The 16,169-nt window shown below is 45.0% G+C and overlaps 1 protein-coding gene and 1 long non-coding RNA gene across 2 annotated transcripts in view; one reads left to right on the top strand and one right to left on the bottom strand.

Moving 5' to 3' along the window:
- Positions 1-8,618: 8,618 nt before the first annotated feature.
- LOC120980273 lies at positions 8,619-9,507 on the top strand. The gene is made up of 2 exons (XR_005774497.1): positions 8,619-8,757; positions 8,900-9,507. It is a non-coding gene; the product is annotated as an uncharacterized LOC120980273 (long non-coding RNA).
- EHD1 (EH domain containing 1) overlaps positions 8,927-16,169 on the bottom strand; it is a 40,403-nt gene continuing 33,160 nt past the window's right edge. Inside the window, exons 4-5 of the mRNA XM_040409273.1 lie at positions 14,292-14,456; positions 8,927-10,029 (exon numbers count right to left, since the gene is read on the bottom strand). Of these exons, the coding sequence (XP_040265207.1) occupies positions 9,505-10,029; positions 14,292-14,456 (690 nt within the window). The 3' untranslated portion in view covers positions 8,927-9,504. The remainder of the gene's footprint in view (positions 10,030-14,291; positions 14,457-16,169) is intronic.

The raw sequence follows: 16,169 nt of genomic DNA, 5'->3' as shown, positions 1-16,169 counted from the left end.
CAGGTGGTGTCCATATTTTGTGGACCGCAGTATGGACGATGTGCTTTTTTTTCTACAAACAGCGCCATATTTGTCTATAGGCTTTCTTTGGTATTACTGTTCAGTCCCATTGACTAAAGGGCCCCATACACATTCATACCTCCAAACTGTTCCAGACCTGGTGGGATAGCCCCGGATTACGACAGCTGGGGTATGTTCCAATTTTAATAGTATTTGTGTCCTCAGGAGGCAGAGTTGTCACGATACCAACATTTTGATTTGGTTTAGATTCCCAATAAAAAAAATATTGCAATACTTGATACCATTTGATGTCACGCAAAAAAGAATTAAAAATTACAAATACCCGCACATTAACCTCATGTTGCCGGCTCAATACGATTATGGGGATACCAAACTTGTATAGTTTTACAAAAACCTTTGAAAAAAATCTAAATTTTCTTTGCATCACCATTTTCTGCCAGCCAGCTGTGTGCATGGCCCTGGGAATACGCCGCTGGTTACTGCAGTGCCGCTCCCATTCCTTCCAGTAGGAGCAGTGCAGACTGGACGGAGCGGTTTAGTAGTGGTGCCAGAGCAACTCCGGAACAGCTGATCGGTGGAGGTGCGGGGTGTCGGATCAGATATTGCTAACCTATCCTGAAGATTGACCATCAATAGAAAATTACTCAACAACTTCTTTAAAAACTATCACATTCCTCCTCTTTTCATTTAAAGAGGTTACCCGAGCCTAGAAGTGCACCCCCCATATGCCCGGGCCCCTCACACCGATTCTACTTATCTGGTTCACCGCATCGCTCCTGGTCCCTGCACCGCCGCTTCTCCCTGTGCGCGGATAAAAACATCCTGTGTCGGGGGAGGGGAGCAGCCAATGGGAGACGGAGGGGAGCCTCCTTAGCGTCACGCGTGACACTAGGGAGGTTCGTCCCCGTCACCGCCTCACACAGGGAGAAGCAGCGGGGACCAGGATGCCAGGTAGGTAGAATTAGTGTGAGGGGACCGGTGCATATGGGGGGGGGGGGGCATTTCCAGGCTCAGATAACTCCTTTAAACAAGCATGCTCACAAAAATATTTATTCTCTGACCTGTTAGGCTTGTTTTACATTTACATTGTACGGATGCTAACAGACATCCGCCGGCCCCAATAACTATAATCGGGACCGGTAGAGATCCGGCTGCAGCCCGGCAAACAGGCAGAGACGCGGCCGGACGAAAAGCGCTTTAATGCAAATGTGAAACAGGCCTTAGACGGGTATATGATTTAAATTACAGTGAAGGTAATCATCTTACCAGTGACTGTATTTGTTATAACCTCCCTTCTGATCCTCAGCTGTGTCATGTGACCAACTCTCTGATCTCCAACTGACACAGGACAGGGAGTCAGCTACTTCTCTATTCATCCCTATGAGACGGCCATTGTCCTGTCCACAGATAAGATGCTGTGAACGGTTATCAGCCAGATTGCTGATATAATACACTACATGTGTAAGTACTGGCCGGAAGCCTATTAGACAGGGCCTAATAGGTGCACCAGGACGACAGACCTGAGGGTCATGGTTAGACCACTGGGTGCCCAGGCTACCCATCAGCACTTTGAGACTGCATGCCAATGGTGTGACAGAGGGAGCCCCCTACCTTTGTCTAATCACATAGAAGCTGAGGATGCTACTGCCTGCAACCCGCTCCTGCAACTGATCTCTTGCAAGGTCACCATAATTAAGGACACTTTCACACCTCCGATGTGAAACTCTGGCAGACAAGTGGAGAACCGGCCGGGCACATCGCAGCATGCAGCGGTTTGTGTTCAACCGGGTCTCCGATTGTCTGCCGGAATGTGTACAGATCTCTGCTGAATCCCGGGTCGGCAAACATCCGGCAGCACCAGATTCAGAGAATTCAGGCATGCTGTTCTGCCAGAACAGCCTGCTGGAATTCAAACCAAAGGTGTGAAAGTAGCCCAAGATGTACATCATGGGTCATTAACCAGCAGTGGTCCAAGATGTACATTTTTGTCACAGGTCAAGTAAGGGCTCTTTCACGTGAGCGGATGCCGTGCAGGTAATCTGCTGCCTGAAAGAGAGTCAAGCCGCGCTCCGGACAGCAGAGACATGGAGCATTAACATGATTAATAATGCTCCGTGCCTCTTCGTGACCTTTTTGCTACAAAATCACAGTGAGATAAAGTTGTCACCGTGATTTTGTAGTAAAGAGATCACAGAGAGGCACAGAGCATTATCAATCATGTTAATGGTCTGTGTCTCTGTCGTCCGGAACGGGGCTTGGCTCTCTTTCACGCAGTGGATTCCACGCACAGCATCCGATCATGTGAAAGAACCCTAAGGGTTTTACCACAACTGACAATTCTCATCATGCACAGGATAGGCGATACGTGTCTGATTGCTGGGGGCCCTTCTACTGACTTCTGAACCCCCATTCCTGTACAAGGAGTTTGAATGAGGTCTCGATATGTCGACAGGGAGTCTTAAAATGCACCAGATCTATTACAGTGGATTGGTTTGTATAATAAATCAAGCACATGATCTATAGACTGCCTCTATGAAAGTTTAAGCCATCTTTTGGTCGGCCAGAAATTTTGACCCAAAATTCATATTTTAGGTCACACCCCTTTCCTCACAAAGATGGTTAGAAGGTGGGGAGTCACTTAAACCCAGTTTACATTAAAAAAAAAGCTGCCAATAAGTGAACACAAGAGGCTTTTGTTCCATTACCAATTAATTTAGTTGGACTCCTCTTGCTAACTCTCAGTCATTTGGATCTACAGTGCCTTAAAAAAAAAAAAGTATTCATACCCCTTGAAATTTTCCCAATTTTTTCACATTACACCCACAAACTTAACCCCTTAACGCATAATGCGGAGCCCCCGCAGTGAATTCACAGGGGTCCGATCAGTTACCATTGCAGCCTGGACGCTGCTGAACCCTTCCATAGTAAGTTCCCTGATGCGCTGTGCAGGAGGCACAGTACAGCAGGGACAGTGTAAAAATCCCATTCATCCTAATAAGACAAAAAAAAAAGAAAAAAGTTAAAAACAATAACTCCCCCAATTAGGTATCGCCACTTCTGAAAATGTCTGAACTATTAAAATAAGTAAAAAAAAATCCTGTGCAGCAAACGCCATAATGGAAAAAAAATAAGAAAAACACATGATTTGCCATTTTTAAGTCATCTTGTCCAATCAAAAAATCGATTAAGGCCTTTTTCAGACGAGCGAGTTTTCCGCGCGTTACGTGAACGTATTGCACCCGCACTAAATCCTGACCCATTCATTTCAATAGGTCTGTGTACAGGAGCGTTTTTTTCACGCATCACTTCTGCGTTGCGTGAAAATCACAGCATGTTCTATATTCTGTGTTTTTCACACAGTCCTGGCCCCATAGAAGTGAATGGGGATTCAGTGAAAAACACATTGCATCCGGAAGCAGGTGCGGATGCAATGCGTTTTTCACTGATGGTTGCGATAACAACTGAACACAATCGCAGACGAAACTGACTGAACTTACTTGCAAAATGGTGCGAGTTTCACTGAATGCACCCGGACCTAATCAGTCATGCTCGTGTGAAAGAGGCCTAATAGTAAACAAAAAGTCGCGCGTACCACAAAAATGGTACCAATAAAAATGAAAAATGTAAATAGGCCCATTTTTTAAAGGGTTAAATGTTTTTTATTGGGATTTAATGTTATAGACTAACAGTGTGTGAAGTGAAAAGAAAATGTGGTTTTCAAAAATTTTTAATAAATAAAAATCTGGAAAGTGTGACGTGCGTTTGTATTCAGCCGGTGAGTCAATACTTTGTAGGACCACCTTTGTCTGCAATTACGGCTGCAAGTCTTTTGGGGTATGTCTCTACCAGCTTTGCACACTAGAGGCTGAAATTTTTGCCCATTTTTCTTTGCAAAATAGCTGAAGCTCAGTCAGACTGGATGGAGAGCGTCTGTGAACAGCAATTGTCAAGTCTTTCCACAGATTCTCAATGGGATTTAGGTCTGGACTTTGACTGGGCCAGTCTAACACCTAAATATGCTACGATCTAAACCATTCCATTGTAGCTCTGGCCGTATGTTTAGGGTCGTTGTTCTGCTGGAAGGTAAACCTCCACCCCAATCTCAAGTCTTTTGCAGCCTCTACCAGGTTTTCCTCCAGGATTGCCCTGTATTTTGCTCGCTCCATCCATCTTCCTATCAACTCTGACCAGCTTCCCTATCCCTGATGAAGAAAAGCACCCCCACAGCATGTTTCATGGTGGGGATTGTGTTCAGGGTGATGTGCAGTGTTAGTTTTCTGCCACACACAACACTTCAGCTAAAAAGTTTGCATTTAGGATTAAAATCTCAACTTTGGTCTCATCTGACCAGAGCACCTTCTTCCACGTTTGTTGTGTCCCCCTACATGGCTTGTTGCAAACGAGACTTCTTATGGCTTGCTTTCAAAAATGACTCTTGCCACTCTTCCATTAAGGCCAGATTTGTGAAGTACATGACTAATAGTTGTCCTGTAGACAGATTGTCCCACCTGAGCTGTGGATCTCTGCAGCATCTCCAAAGTGACCATAGGTTTTTTGGCTGCTTCGCCAATTAGTATTACTCTTGCCCGAGCTGTCAGTTTAGGTGGATGGCCATGTCTCGATAGGTTTGCAGTTGTGCCATACTCCCTTCCATTTTCAGATGATGGATTAAACAGTGCCCCGTGAGATGTTTAGAGCTTGGTTTTTTTTTTTTTTGTTTTTTTTTATAACCCAACCCTTCTTTACACTTCTCCACAACTTTATCCCTGACCTGTCTGGTGTGTTCCTTGGTTTTCATGACACTGTTTGATCACTAATGTTCTCTAACAAACCTGAGGTCTTCACAGACCAGCTGCAGTTATACTGAGAATAAATTACACACAGGTGGACTCTATTTACTAATTAGGTGACTTCTGAAGACAATTGGTCACACTGGAATTTACTTAGGGGTATTCGAGTACAGGGGGCTGAATACAAATGCACACTTCAGATTTTTATTTCTTAAACATTTTGAAACCTATGTATAATTTTTTTTTTTTTTTACTTAACACATACTTGCTACTTTGTGTTGGTCTATCACATAAAATCCTAGTAAAATACATTTACGTTTGTGGATGTAACTAGAAAAAATAAAAGTATTAAAAGTTCAAGGGGTATCATGTAAAAAGGTTTTAACATATGAACGTATAGGTCCCCTTTATGGATGAACATACAGCTCCAGCTACCAGTCAAGTTTAATTTCACACATTCCACTGTCTGCAGAAATTGTAAATGACATGGTCGAAACAAAACAGGAGGCTGTGGTATTTATTACCGCCCAATGATAGAGCGTGACAAGATGGCATAGAACATAAATCTATGTGAATGTATAATGTCCAGCAGTAATTACTCCAACTTGCTCACCCCATATAGGGTGATCACTGAACCGTGTTCCAGAACCCACCTGCCCCAGTCCTGAAAACTGGGTATTGTACTTTGCTGGTCGTCACCATAGAGCAGGGATCAGCAACCTCCGCCATTCCAGGTGTTCTGAAACTACAACTCCAAGAATGCGCCTTTCACTTCTATGGGAGTTACACAGTTGCATGTGTGCATGCTGGGAGTTGTAGTTTCACAGCAGCTGGAGTGTCAACGGTTGCCAATCCCGGTCAATAGGGGAGGATTAGGATAGGAGGGGTTCAGGCACCATCTCATCAGCTTACGGTTTTTAGCGACCGCTGCCATGGGAGCTTGGATGTGGCAGTTTGCAGCACTCTATTGGGATGAAGGGGTCAGGTGTTAATCAGCGCTGAGCCTCCAATCCAGACAGGCTCCGACTCTAACTCCCTTCAGCCTCCTCACCGGTCTACTTGCTGCTGTGTGTCCTGCTGCCTGCAATGTAGACAGCGCAGAAGAGGCCAGGCTGGCTATCCAAGACCTATAATGCCCCCCTCCCCCCCATATGCCCAGGCCCCTCACAGAGATTGTACTTGCCTCGCTCCCTGCCACCCGCATCACTTCTGATGCCGGAACGGCCGCTGCTGCATCTTCGTCACCCGCAATGGGAGGCTCGTTCCCGTCGTGGCCTGCTATTGGCTGCTCCCCCCATCAGAAGTGACGCGGGTGCCAAGGAGCAAGGTAAGTACAATCTGTGTGATGGGCCTGGGATAACCCCTTTAATGTCCCAGAGATTACCCTCATGTCAGTATAATTATCTTCAGATATAGCGGGCCAAGTTTGTTAAGGGCACATTCACAAGTCGCATTTGTATTGTGGTTATAAAGAGGAGTGCAAGAGCAAGGCAGGCAAGTATAGGTATGGTCTGGGGTCTGAATAGTTTTACTTGTCTAATCTGAATTAATTTTGAGTTCTGGGGTTGAATTTCGAGGTACTTGCTATAGACAACTTGGCAGGACAGAAGTGGAGCCCCAAGTTCAGGGAAACAGCCCAGGACCTATGGTGTTCTTAATGTACCACAGAAAGAGGACAATCCTTTTCCCAGTCAAAAGAAGAAGATAGGATGCTTTAGTTCTCCAACCTGAAGCTATCCGGCAGGGTATTGTGTAAGCTAAGGGACCCTCCACCTGAAATACAAACGCCCAAACTATACAAAAACAAGAGTGATATGGATGACGCACATTCAAAGTGAACCAGGACACAGAAACACTGCCACAAGAGTATGCCAAAAGCTGTGATAAAAACTTTTATATTTTATATTACAGAAAATGAGAACTTTTACAGAAGGAAAGGCACAGGCTGGTGTTCTGCATTAAATATGTTTAGTATGTGCACCGTATAAAGGGTAACCTGTATCACGTTAAATAAAATGGATGCCAATTCCCCTAGTAAGGCCTCTTTTTTTCTCCCGTTTGGTTCTGTATATGGAACGCAAAGAACTGATTCATTTCAATGGGTCTGCAAAAAACAAACAAACAAAAAAAAACACAATGTACTCCGTATGCATTCAGTTTCCGTATTTCCGTTCAAAGATAGAACATGTCCTATTATTGTCTGCATAACGGACAAGGATAGTACTGTTCTATTAGGGGCCGGATGTTCTGTTCCGCAAAAAATGGAATGCACACGGACGTCATCTGGTAGACTGCAAAATACTGAAAAAGCCATAAGGTCGTGTGCAAGAGGCATCTTGTCCAAGGGCTTGAAGTTGCAGGCGCTAATCTTTCAGTTGTCTTCTCCAGTGTCCTTAAGACAACACGTCCTGTCCTGTGCGCTAAGTGTCATCACAGGGGTAATGCATGGATCCAAACTACCACCCATCCATGTGCGGGTGTATGTTTGGCCACACAATACCCCGGTGGTAACACCAACAATGAGAAGATGCAAGCTTGTTTCTTGCCCATTAAAGGGTCTTTCAAATAACAGGTCTCCCTTTTCAGCTACTACATAGTCAATAAAAAAAAATGCAAAACTGAATATTTAATACTGAAGAAGGCTGGAGACTGGCATTAGTTCAGTGGAATAACCATTGTATTCATAGCTCTACATTCAAGCTGGTGGAAGTACTGCAGGATACTGGAAAATAACACTGCTGGTGCGGAGGCCTTGTTCAGGCTATTAGCAGCTTCAATGTTCTCTAAGGCAATAAAGTGGAAGACAGAAAAGAGGTTTAAAGGGGTATTCTGGTAGGTACACAGGATAACTGTCAGATCGGTGGGGGCCCTTCCGCTGGGACCCCCACCAATCACAAGAACAGGGACCCCATACCCCTTGCTGCTCCCCTAAAATGACTGGAGCAGCTTGCAGCACATGTGCATGACCACTCCTTTCATTTCTATGGGTGTTCCTGCTATCTCCGGAACCCCCCCATAGAAATTAATTGACCGGCTGCGCAACCAGCCACTTCTGTCATTTCAGGGGAGCAGCAAGGGGCCTGCAGGAGGAATGAGGACGCCATTCTCGTGATCGGTGGGGGTCCCAGCTGTAGGACCCCACCAATCTGATGGTTATCACAGAATAGGGGATAACTTGTACTTACTGGAATACCCCTTTAAGGGTCCATTCACATGTCCGTTGTTTCTTTCCTGATCTGTTCCTTTTTTGCGGAACAGATCTGGACCCATTCATTTTCAATGGGTCCTGAAAAAAATTGAAAATGAATGGGTCCAGATCTGCTCCGCAAAAAACGGAACAGATCAGGAAAGAAACAACGGACGTGTGAATGGACCCTAAGGCTTCTTTCACAGAGGTGACAGAGCAGTCCGGCAGAGAACAGCCTGCTGGAGGTCTCTGCATCCGGCATAGCCAGGTAATGCTGGGTGCCCGCTGAACCCCACAGACTATAATGGGATCTGGTGGGAATCCAGCCGCTGCCTGGTATTTATGCTGGGATCTGGCTGGACAAAGACCGCTGCATGCAACAGTTTCTGTTAGGCCGAATCCGGTCATAAATCCCGGGGAGCCGCCAGATCCCCACTGGTTCCCATTATAGTCAATGTGCGCCGGTGGTAAATGGCAGTATCTGGCTAGGCCGGATCCAGAGAACTGTCAGGCTGTTCCTCTGACGGATTGCTCTGCCGTCTGTGTGAAACTAGCCTACGGGTGCCTTCACATACCATAATTTTACTGCGGGCAAATCTGCCACAAAATCTGCTTGTCTTACATGTGGACTTTCCGCTTTATAATCCAAAGAGTGAAGTCTGCAGCAATTTAATCTGAAATCTGCATCCACATCCCCATTTAGGAGTCGCTGAGCCTTCACAAAACTTCTGATGTCATAGCGATAACGACATATCAAAGGTTTTCACCGGTGGGGTCTGAGTGTCTCTCCTTGCCGCAGGAGATGGAAGCAATACAAGTCTATGAGCTCATCTGTAACCAGTATCTTGTGCTTCTCTCTTCAGACTCTCAGCACTCAGACCTCCATCGATCAAACCCTTAGATATGTCGCTATGACATCTAAAAACAGCGACCCTTTAAGACATGGGGACTTTGTGGTGGATTTGTCCTTAGCATAAAATGATGGTACGTGTGACGATAATCCAAAGGACACAAAACATGATGGCTACGCAGCGATACATCTCCCTTTAATGTTTCTACAATTGAGGCAGAGAAAGATGGTGGTACCATGACCAATAAGACATGCATGTCAGAAGTCCATCTCCATCCATCCTGACATTGACTTGTCCACACAACCGGCAGGTAAAGAAAGATTTCAGTAGAAAATTCCTCACAATCGCTGACATTTCATCATTGGTCATGGATCACAGCTTGACTGATGTCATCAGAATAAGTTTGAGACACCAGATGGACATTTCACACACCCCAGCCCTCAGCTGTAGAACAAGCATAGCATTAGGCTTCTGACATCACCACCGCTCCACCAATAAATCTGTCTACTTTTTGTAAGAATATATTTTTAAACATTTTAAAAAGTTAAATTGCGTTGAAAATACTTTTCTTGTAGTTCTTTCAAATGAGGCATTTAATGAAGAAAAAAAAAATGGAAGACTCTGAAGATGAAAAGATGGGTGGCAGGGTAAGCGGTCACTCTCCTCGCCGTTTGGAAGGTGGGATGAGGTGAGTCGGCAGCTCTGCTGGAAGCTCGTGCCCTTCTAATTTCACTTTTATTAAATGATTTGCTAAAGCAAACTCTTCATCATCAAGAAAACCATCTCGGTCCACATCTGCCAACTTCCAGATTTTGCCCAAGACGGTGTTGGGGAGCTTGGACTTGACCATTTCCTTTTTGGCACTAGCACCGGTGACTTTCCCATTGACAGGAGAAAGTGTGTAAAAGATCTCATCATACGTTGGTTTATCTTTTCCTACTACCCACTCTACGTCGTCAATGCCTTCTCCAGCTCCCTCCCCATATCCGTGGCCAAATGGACCATTCATGGTTCCGTCAAATGCTCCACCTTTCACCACTTGGGTTGTCATTTGGGATTCCTCCTGCCTGACCATGACCATGAGCTTAGCAATGTCATTGGCCAGCATGTCATCAACTGCATCCAGCAACTTTGGCTTGATGGACTGGAACTTGGAAAAGTCCTGGGTCATCAGAATTTCCTGTAGAGAAAAAAATAAATTACAAGGCTTTTAGGTTTAAATGTCATCTACACTGGTACATTAGACTTCTTTACAGGGTCTAGTTTGCTGACAGTTAAACTCTGCATTCACAGGACACCAGAAGGGATGACACCTCAGACTGGCACCAGTGGCATTGGAACATCGGGCCACAGAAAATGACTAGTATATTTGGAGCTTACTTGTCCTTAACCCGTTCCCGACCGATTTATGTTGGGGCTTTAAATATGGCACCTGCTTTTGTGTGAAGCAGGCTCCACAGCTGCCGGGTGCCTGCTGTTTTAAACAGCAGGTACCCAAGGCCAATGCCCGCGACAGATGGCTGATAAAAACTGGGCCAAGAATTTTTAAATTAGATATAAAAATTCAAATCACTCCCCTTTCCCCAAAATTAAAAGTACATAAACAATAAAAATAAAAAAGTAAACATCATGAGTATCACCACGTGCGAAAACGCCCATACTATTAAAATATAAAAAATATTTATTCCAACCGATAAAATTAAGAAAAAAAAGTCAAAATAGTAGATTCTACGTTTTTTGGCCGCTTTACCTTGCAAAGAAAATTGAATAAAAAGTGGTCAAAAAGTCACACACCCCCCAATGAAAAGTACAGATGGCCCCGCAAAAAATGCTCCGTGCACAAAATATAAAAAAGTTATGGGGGTAAGAATATGGTGATTTAAAGAAAAGAAAAAAATATTTTTTATTTTTAGTATTAAAAAACAAGAAAAACTACACATATGTGGCATCGTTGTAATAATACTGACCCAGGGAATGAAAGTAACAAGTCATATTTACTGCATAGGAAACACTGTAAAAACAAAAACAAAAACCGTGGCAGAGTTTTTTTTTTAATGATTCCACACCATTTGGAATTTTTTTCCTGCTTCCCACTACATTTAATGCAACCGTAAGTGGTGCCACTAGAAAGTACTACATGTCCCGCAAAAAACAAGCCCTCATATAGCTATGTGAATAAAAGAATAAAAAAAATAAAAAAGTTATGGCTTTGGGAAGTAAACAAAAAGGAAAAATATTAACATATATAACAGCACCTGAATCTGATTACCTTTGTAATTGCATGTAATTAAAAAGTGTATTATAGATAAGTTACATTTATTTTCTCAAATCCATCTGTATAGCGCCACCTGCTGTTTGCTCTTTTCCTAATTTGCCTGTCCTGCTCACTCAGACGGAAGCACATGCTCAGTTCTGTCCTTCAACTGTTACCAGGTGCAGCAGAAAGGACACAGCCCCGAGAAAGGACACGTCCCCTAAGCTGACAACTTCAAATAAATCTAGCAGAACTATAAAAGCAATGAATGTGGAGATCTCTGGACCCATGTGAGGTATAGGGCTGGTTCTAATTTTGTTAGAAAGAGATGGTTTCTATTTTTTTTTACATTATTCATGGAGAACCCATTTAATTATTGAATATTCAAAAGCTTCAATTTTCTAATTGTCCTTCCTGTATCAACTTCTTGCAGTTTTCAAGACCTCTGCTTTCTGCCATTCAATACGAATTTTCGTTGGCCAAGAATCTGCCCTGGTCATGCGACGGAAACACGGGTGTACTGTGCGTTACCGTCTAGGGATGAGAGCCGTCTGGTAATGAGCTGAGCGACTCTGTGCCCATGGCACACACAGTAATGTTACTCTTGAATGACAGCAAGCAGAGATCTTGGGAATGGAGGAATTTATACAGAAAGTATTTTGGACCGCTGTAGTATACAATGAATAAGCTTGTCCTGGGTTTATACAGCATCTTGTGAACTATGCCAGAAAGAGCAGCACGTCGCGCCCATTGTTTGTGTGGTCAGACGTCTGAGGCACGGGTGACATCTGGGTGACTACCATGTGCTCTTCATACATCACTGACTTCCAGCTGCAGACACACAGGAAGTTGTGCATTTTCCTGGGCAGATATAAGAAGATGTACAGCTGATAAACTGTGCAACTGCAGCCTTAAAGGGCCGTGTCACTTCAGCAAATGGCATTTATCATGTAGAGAAAGGTAATACAAGCAGTTACTAATGTACTGTGATAGTCTCCTTGGCTGGCTTTATTTTTCCATCACATTATGCACTGCTCGTTTCCATGGTTACGACCACCCTGCAATCCAGCAGCAGTGACCGTCCCTGCACACTATAGAAAAAAGCGCCACCCTCTCTGGTGGCCAGGGCCGCAGGAGTGCACATAGGCTAGTGCTTTTCCCATAGGGCTCAATCAGATGGCTGTATTTTGCTTTCCGCATCTGATCTGCAATTTTACGGATTAGATGCGGACCCATTCAGTTCTATGGGGCCCCGAAAAGATGCGGACAGCACTCTGTGTTGTCCACATCTTTTCGTCCGTAGCACGGCCTCGCAAAAAAACAAATAAAACATGTCCTATACTTGTCAGTGGAAATCGGGACGTGACCCCATTGAAGTCTATGGGTCTGCAAAAATGCAATCTTTTTATATTTTTTTGCAGACATGCTGAACTGACCACAAAAAAAAACGGATCCGCATTCTTGCATTGTCACCGTTGCTGGATTCCAGGGTGGTTGTAACCATGGATACGAGCAGTGTATAATGTGATGGAAACTTGAATCCAGCCAGCAAAGGAAGCAATATGGACAATGACAATACATTAGTAAGTGCCCTGTATAAACTTTAACAAATAATAAATGCCATGTGCTTAAAGGGGTTGCCCAGGTTCAGAGCTGAACCCGGACATACCCTTATTTTCACCCAGGCAGCCCCCCTGAGGCTAGCATCTCATGCTCCAATGCGCTCCTTTGCCCTGCGCTAAATCGCGCAGGGCAAGGGCTCTTTTGTTTACCATAACACACTGCCGGGCGGAAACTTCCGCCCGGCAGTGTGTTCGGTGACGTCACCGGCTCTGATGGGCGGGCTTTAGCGCTGCCCTAGCCATTTTACTGGCTAGGGCAGCGCTAAATCCCACCCATCAGTGCTAGTGACGTCACCGGGCTTCCTGGCAGCCCCATGGAGAGCCCAGTACGTCACCGGATCTCCAAAAAATACCTTTGCCCAGCGCAATTTAGCGCATGGCAAAGGAGAGCATCAGAGCAGGAACTGCTCCGATGCTCAAGTCAGGGGGACTGCCTTGGTGAAAATGGAGGTATGTCCGGGTTCAGCTCTGAACCCGGACAACCCCTTTAAGTGAGTGAACCCCTTTGAAGTGAATCTGCTCTATGGGGAGTGCTCCACCTTCTTACGAGTCCATTCGGCCAACAGGCGTTATCAAGGAATACAGCGACTGATATCAGCCTGTATTCCTGCAGTAAACGCTGCCCCACCTCTGCCATCCATGCGGACGTCACGTGAGGAGGCCGGGAGAATAACTACACGTCCACTCTATTCTTTCATCACTCCTATCACACAAATGGCAGTGTTTTGGGCTGACCTTTCCCCCCATACTACACTGCCACCTCATTCAGCTGACAGATTCACTTTACATGCAGTAGCCATGTGGTAACACTAATGGGATGAAGTGTGAATAGTATATCTATGGGCAGGTATATACATATAGTATATGGACACACATACACGATCAGGGCCAATTCACATGACTGTGCTCGCTTTGGGAAGCACAGGCCGTGTATTGGCCACATCTCCAGGACCGGCCGTCCTGACTGCATCGGAGTGATTTATGATCCAGTCACATGAAGCAGACTTAACACCTAATCCTACAAAGAAAAAATGTGGGGGATTCAGTCAGCACAACCCTGTATGCAGGTGCACATCGCTATGGCGAAATACATATACAAACGCAAAATACAAATGCAATAGCACTCTGCAACCAGCACTCTGCCCTGCCTCTATGCTGGATGAGGCATTGGTGTACATTTTGGCCAAAGCGTAATAAGCCACTCACCACGTCAAGGTCGCCTCTATGAGTGGTCCCTAACACTAGTTCCTACCTGTTTATGGGCCATGACAGCCACACAAAATCCAGGGAATGCAGGTCAGCGTGCACGCCAAGCACACTCTGCTTTTAACCCCGTCCGGTGCCATTACAGCTTTCATCGGATCCAGGGATGCAAGTACCAACATGCATGCTGAGCCCACTATATACTTCTCCTGGAGCCAAATGGCTACTGGTAGGTGCTATATAAGCAGACTCAGTTTTATGTTAGGGACCACTCATAGAGGCGACCTTGACGTGGTGAGTGGCTTATTACGCTTTGGCCAAAATGTACACCAATGCCTCATTTAACACCTAATCCTTTCTTACCTGCATTTTCTTCAGGCTGGGGAAGTCTCCGGGTGAGATCTGCTGTTCCTTTTCTATTTTCATGTAAATCTCCGCCAGATTATTGATCAGCTCCTTCTTTTTGTTATCTTTACCAAAGACATTTGGCATTTCCTTTTTTAAAGCACTAATAATATAGGCATGGACCTGAAAGGGAGACATTGGAGGCAAATTACAGAAGGTTTCTTCTTGTTTTGCATGCAAAATTCATCACCTCAATATAAAAGACATGGAGAGGGAAACCTAGCTACCCCATATTAATAGTTATTTCAGGGGTTTTCCTATCATACAGCAGCACACAATAATGACATACATTGTACATGGCTCTCTACACATCACTATGGACCTCTCTCCTCTCCTGACATGTCTGTATTAGTAACTACTTGCATTCTCCAAGCAATATCAGTTCTGGAGTATCTATTCTTATGGCTCCGTTGTGCAATCCCACTAATATTTCTACTAGAAGTTTATGAATGAAATGCCAGCAGTCTGCAATATAGGTCCACCTGGGTGTTACCAGTTGGAGTGTTTCTTTGCACAGTTTGACACTATCCATTCAGGGCTGCCAGGGTCAAACTGTGCAGGGACACCCCTCCACACAAACTGGTAACACCCAGGTGGACCAATATTACAGACTGCTGGCAATGCATTCATAAACTTCCAGCAAGAATAATGGAGGAATGACAAAGCAGAGTCATCAGAATAGATGCTCCAGAACTGATATTGCATGGAGAATGCAAGTAGTTACTAAATATCCATTTGTCTATGCTGCCGTTTCATAAGGAATACACTTGAGCTGCACCTCTCATCTGGTACCTTGCCCTCCTCTTTCAAACATTCTGTCATAACTCCAGAACAATAAGAAACCATCTCTTGACCCCTCTCTGATCTTCCCCTTCATCTCTAAACTCCTGGAGCGCTTGGTCTATTCTCACCTCATCCGCCATCTCCCTGTTCACTCCCCTTGACCCCTTACAATCTGGTTTCCACACTCTAAAGAAACTGCCCTGACCAAGGTGACAGATGGCCTCCTGAACGCTAAGTACAACGGTAACTACTCTCTGCTCATTCTTCTGGATCTCTCTGCAACATTTGACACTGTAGACCACCATCTCTTACTCAGCATGCTCCAATCTACTGGACTTAATGACACCATTCTCTCTTGGTTTTCAGTACCATCTCCATGCTGATGACACCCAACTATACACTTTAACCTGTGACATCACCCCAGCTTTACTACAGAACCCAAGTGACTTTCTGCTTTCTCCAACATCCTGTCCTTGCTCTATATGAATCTTTCAAAAACTGAACTTTTGTTTTCTCCATCTACTAACCATCCTGAACCTGACAACTCCCCCTCAGTGGGTGAAACTACCATAACTCCTGGGCCGCTATTTTTGACATCTTTCCTTCACCCGCTCATACCACCTGCACCTCAAACATCTCCAGAATTTGCCCTTTTTACTGTGGAAACAACAAAAACTAATTGTTGCCCGGATCCATTCCAGTTTGGATTACTGCAATACATTAAAGGGGTTGTCTCATCATGGACAATGGGGGCATATCACTAGGATATGCCCCCATTGTCTTATAGGTGCGAGTCCCACCGCTAGGACCTGCACGTATATTGCGAACAGAGCCCCGCAAGTGAAGGAGGGCACACTGCGCAGCTGCCCTCCATTCATTTTCTACGGTGCCAGCGAAAATAGCCGAGTGCTGGCTTGGCTATTTCTGTCGGACCCATAGAAATTAATAGGAGCGGGGGCTGCGCATGCGCGGTACGTTTCCATTCACTTCTATGGGGAGCCGGCTTGGTGGTGGCTGGACCGGAGTCCTCTAGCCACCACCTTGCGGGGCTCC

The sequence above is a fragment of the Bufo bufo genome, chromosome 10 (genome assembly GCF_905171765.1).
Source record: "Bufo bufo chromosome 10, aBufBuf1.1, whole genome shotgun sequence".
Taxonomy (NCBI): domain Eukaryota; kingdom Metazoa; phylum Chordata; class Amphibia; order Anura; family Bufonidae; genus Bufo; species Bufo bufo.
This window is presented reverse-complemented; position numbering and strand designations above follow the sequence as displayed.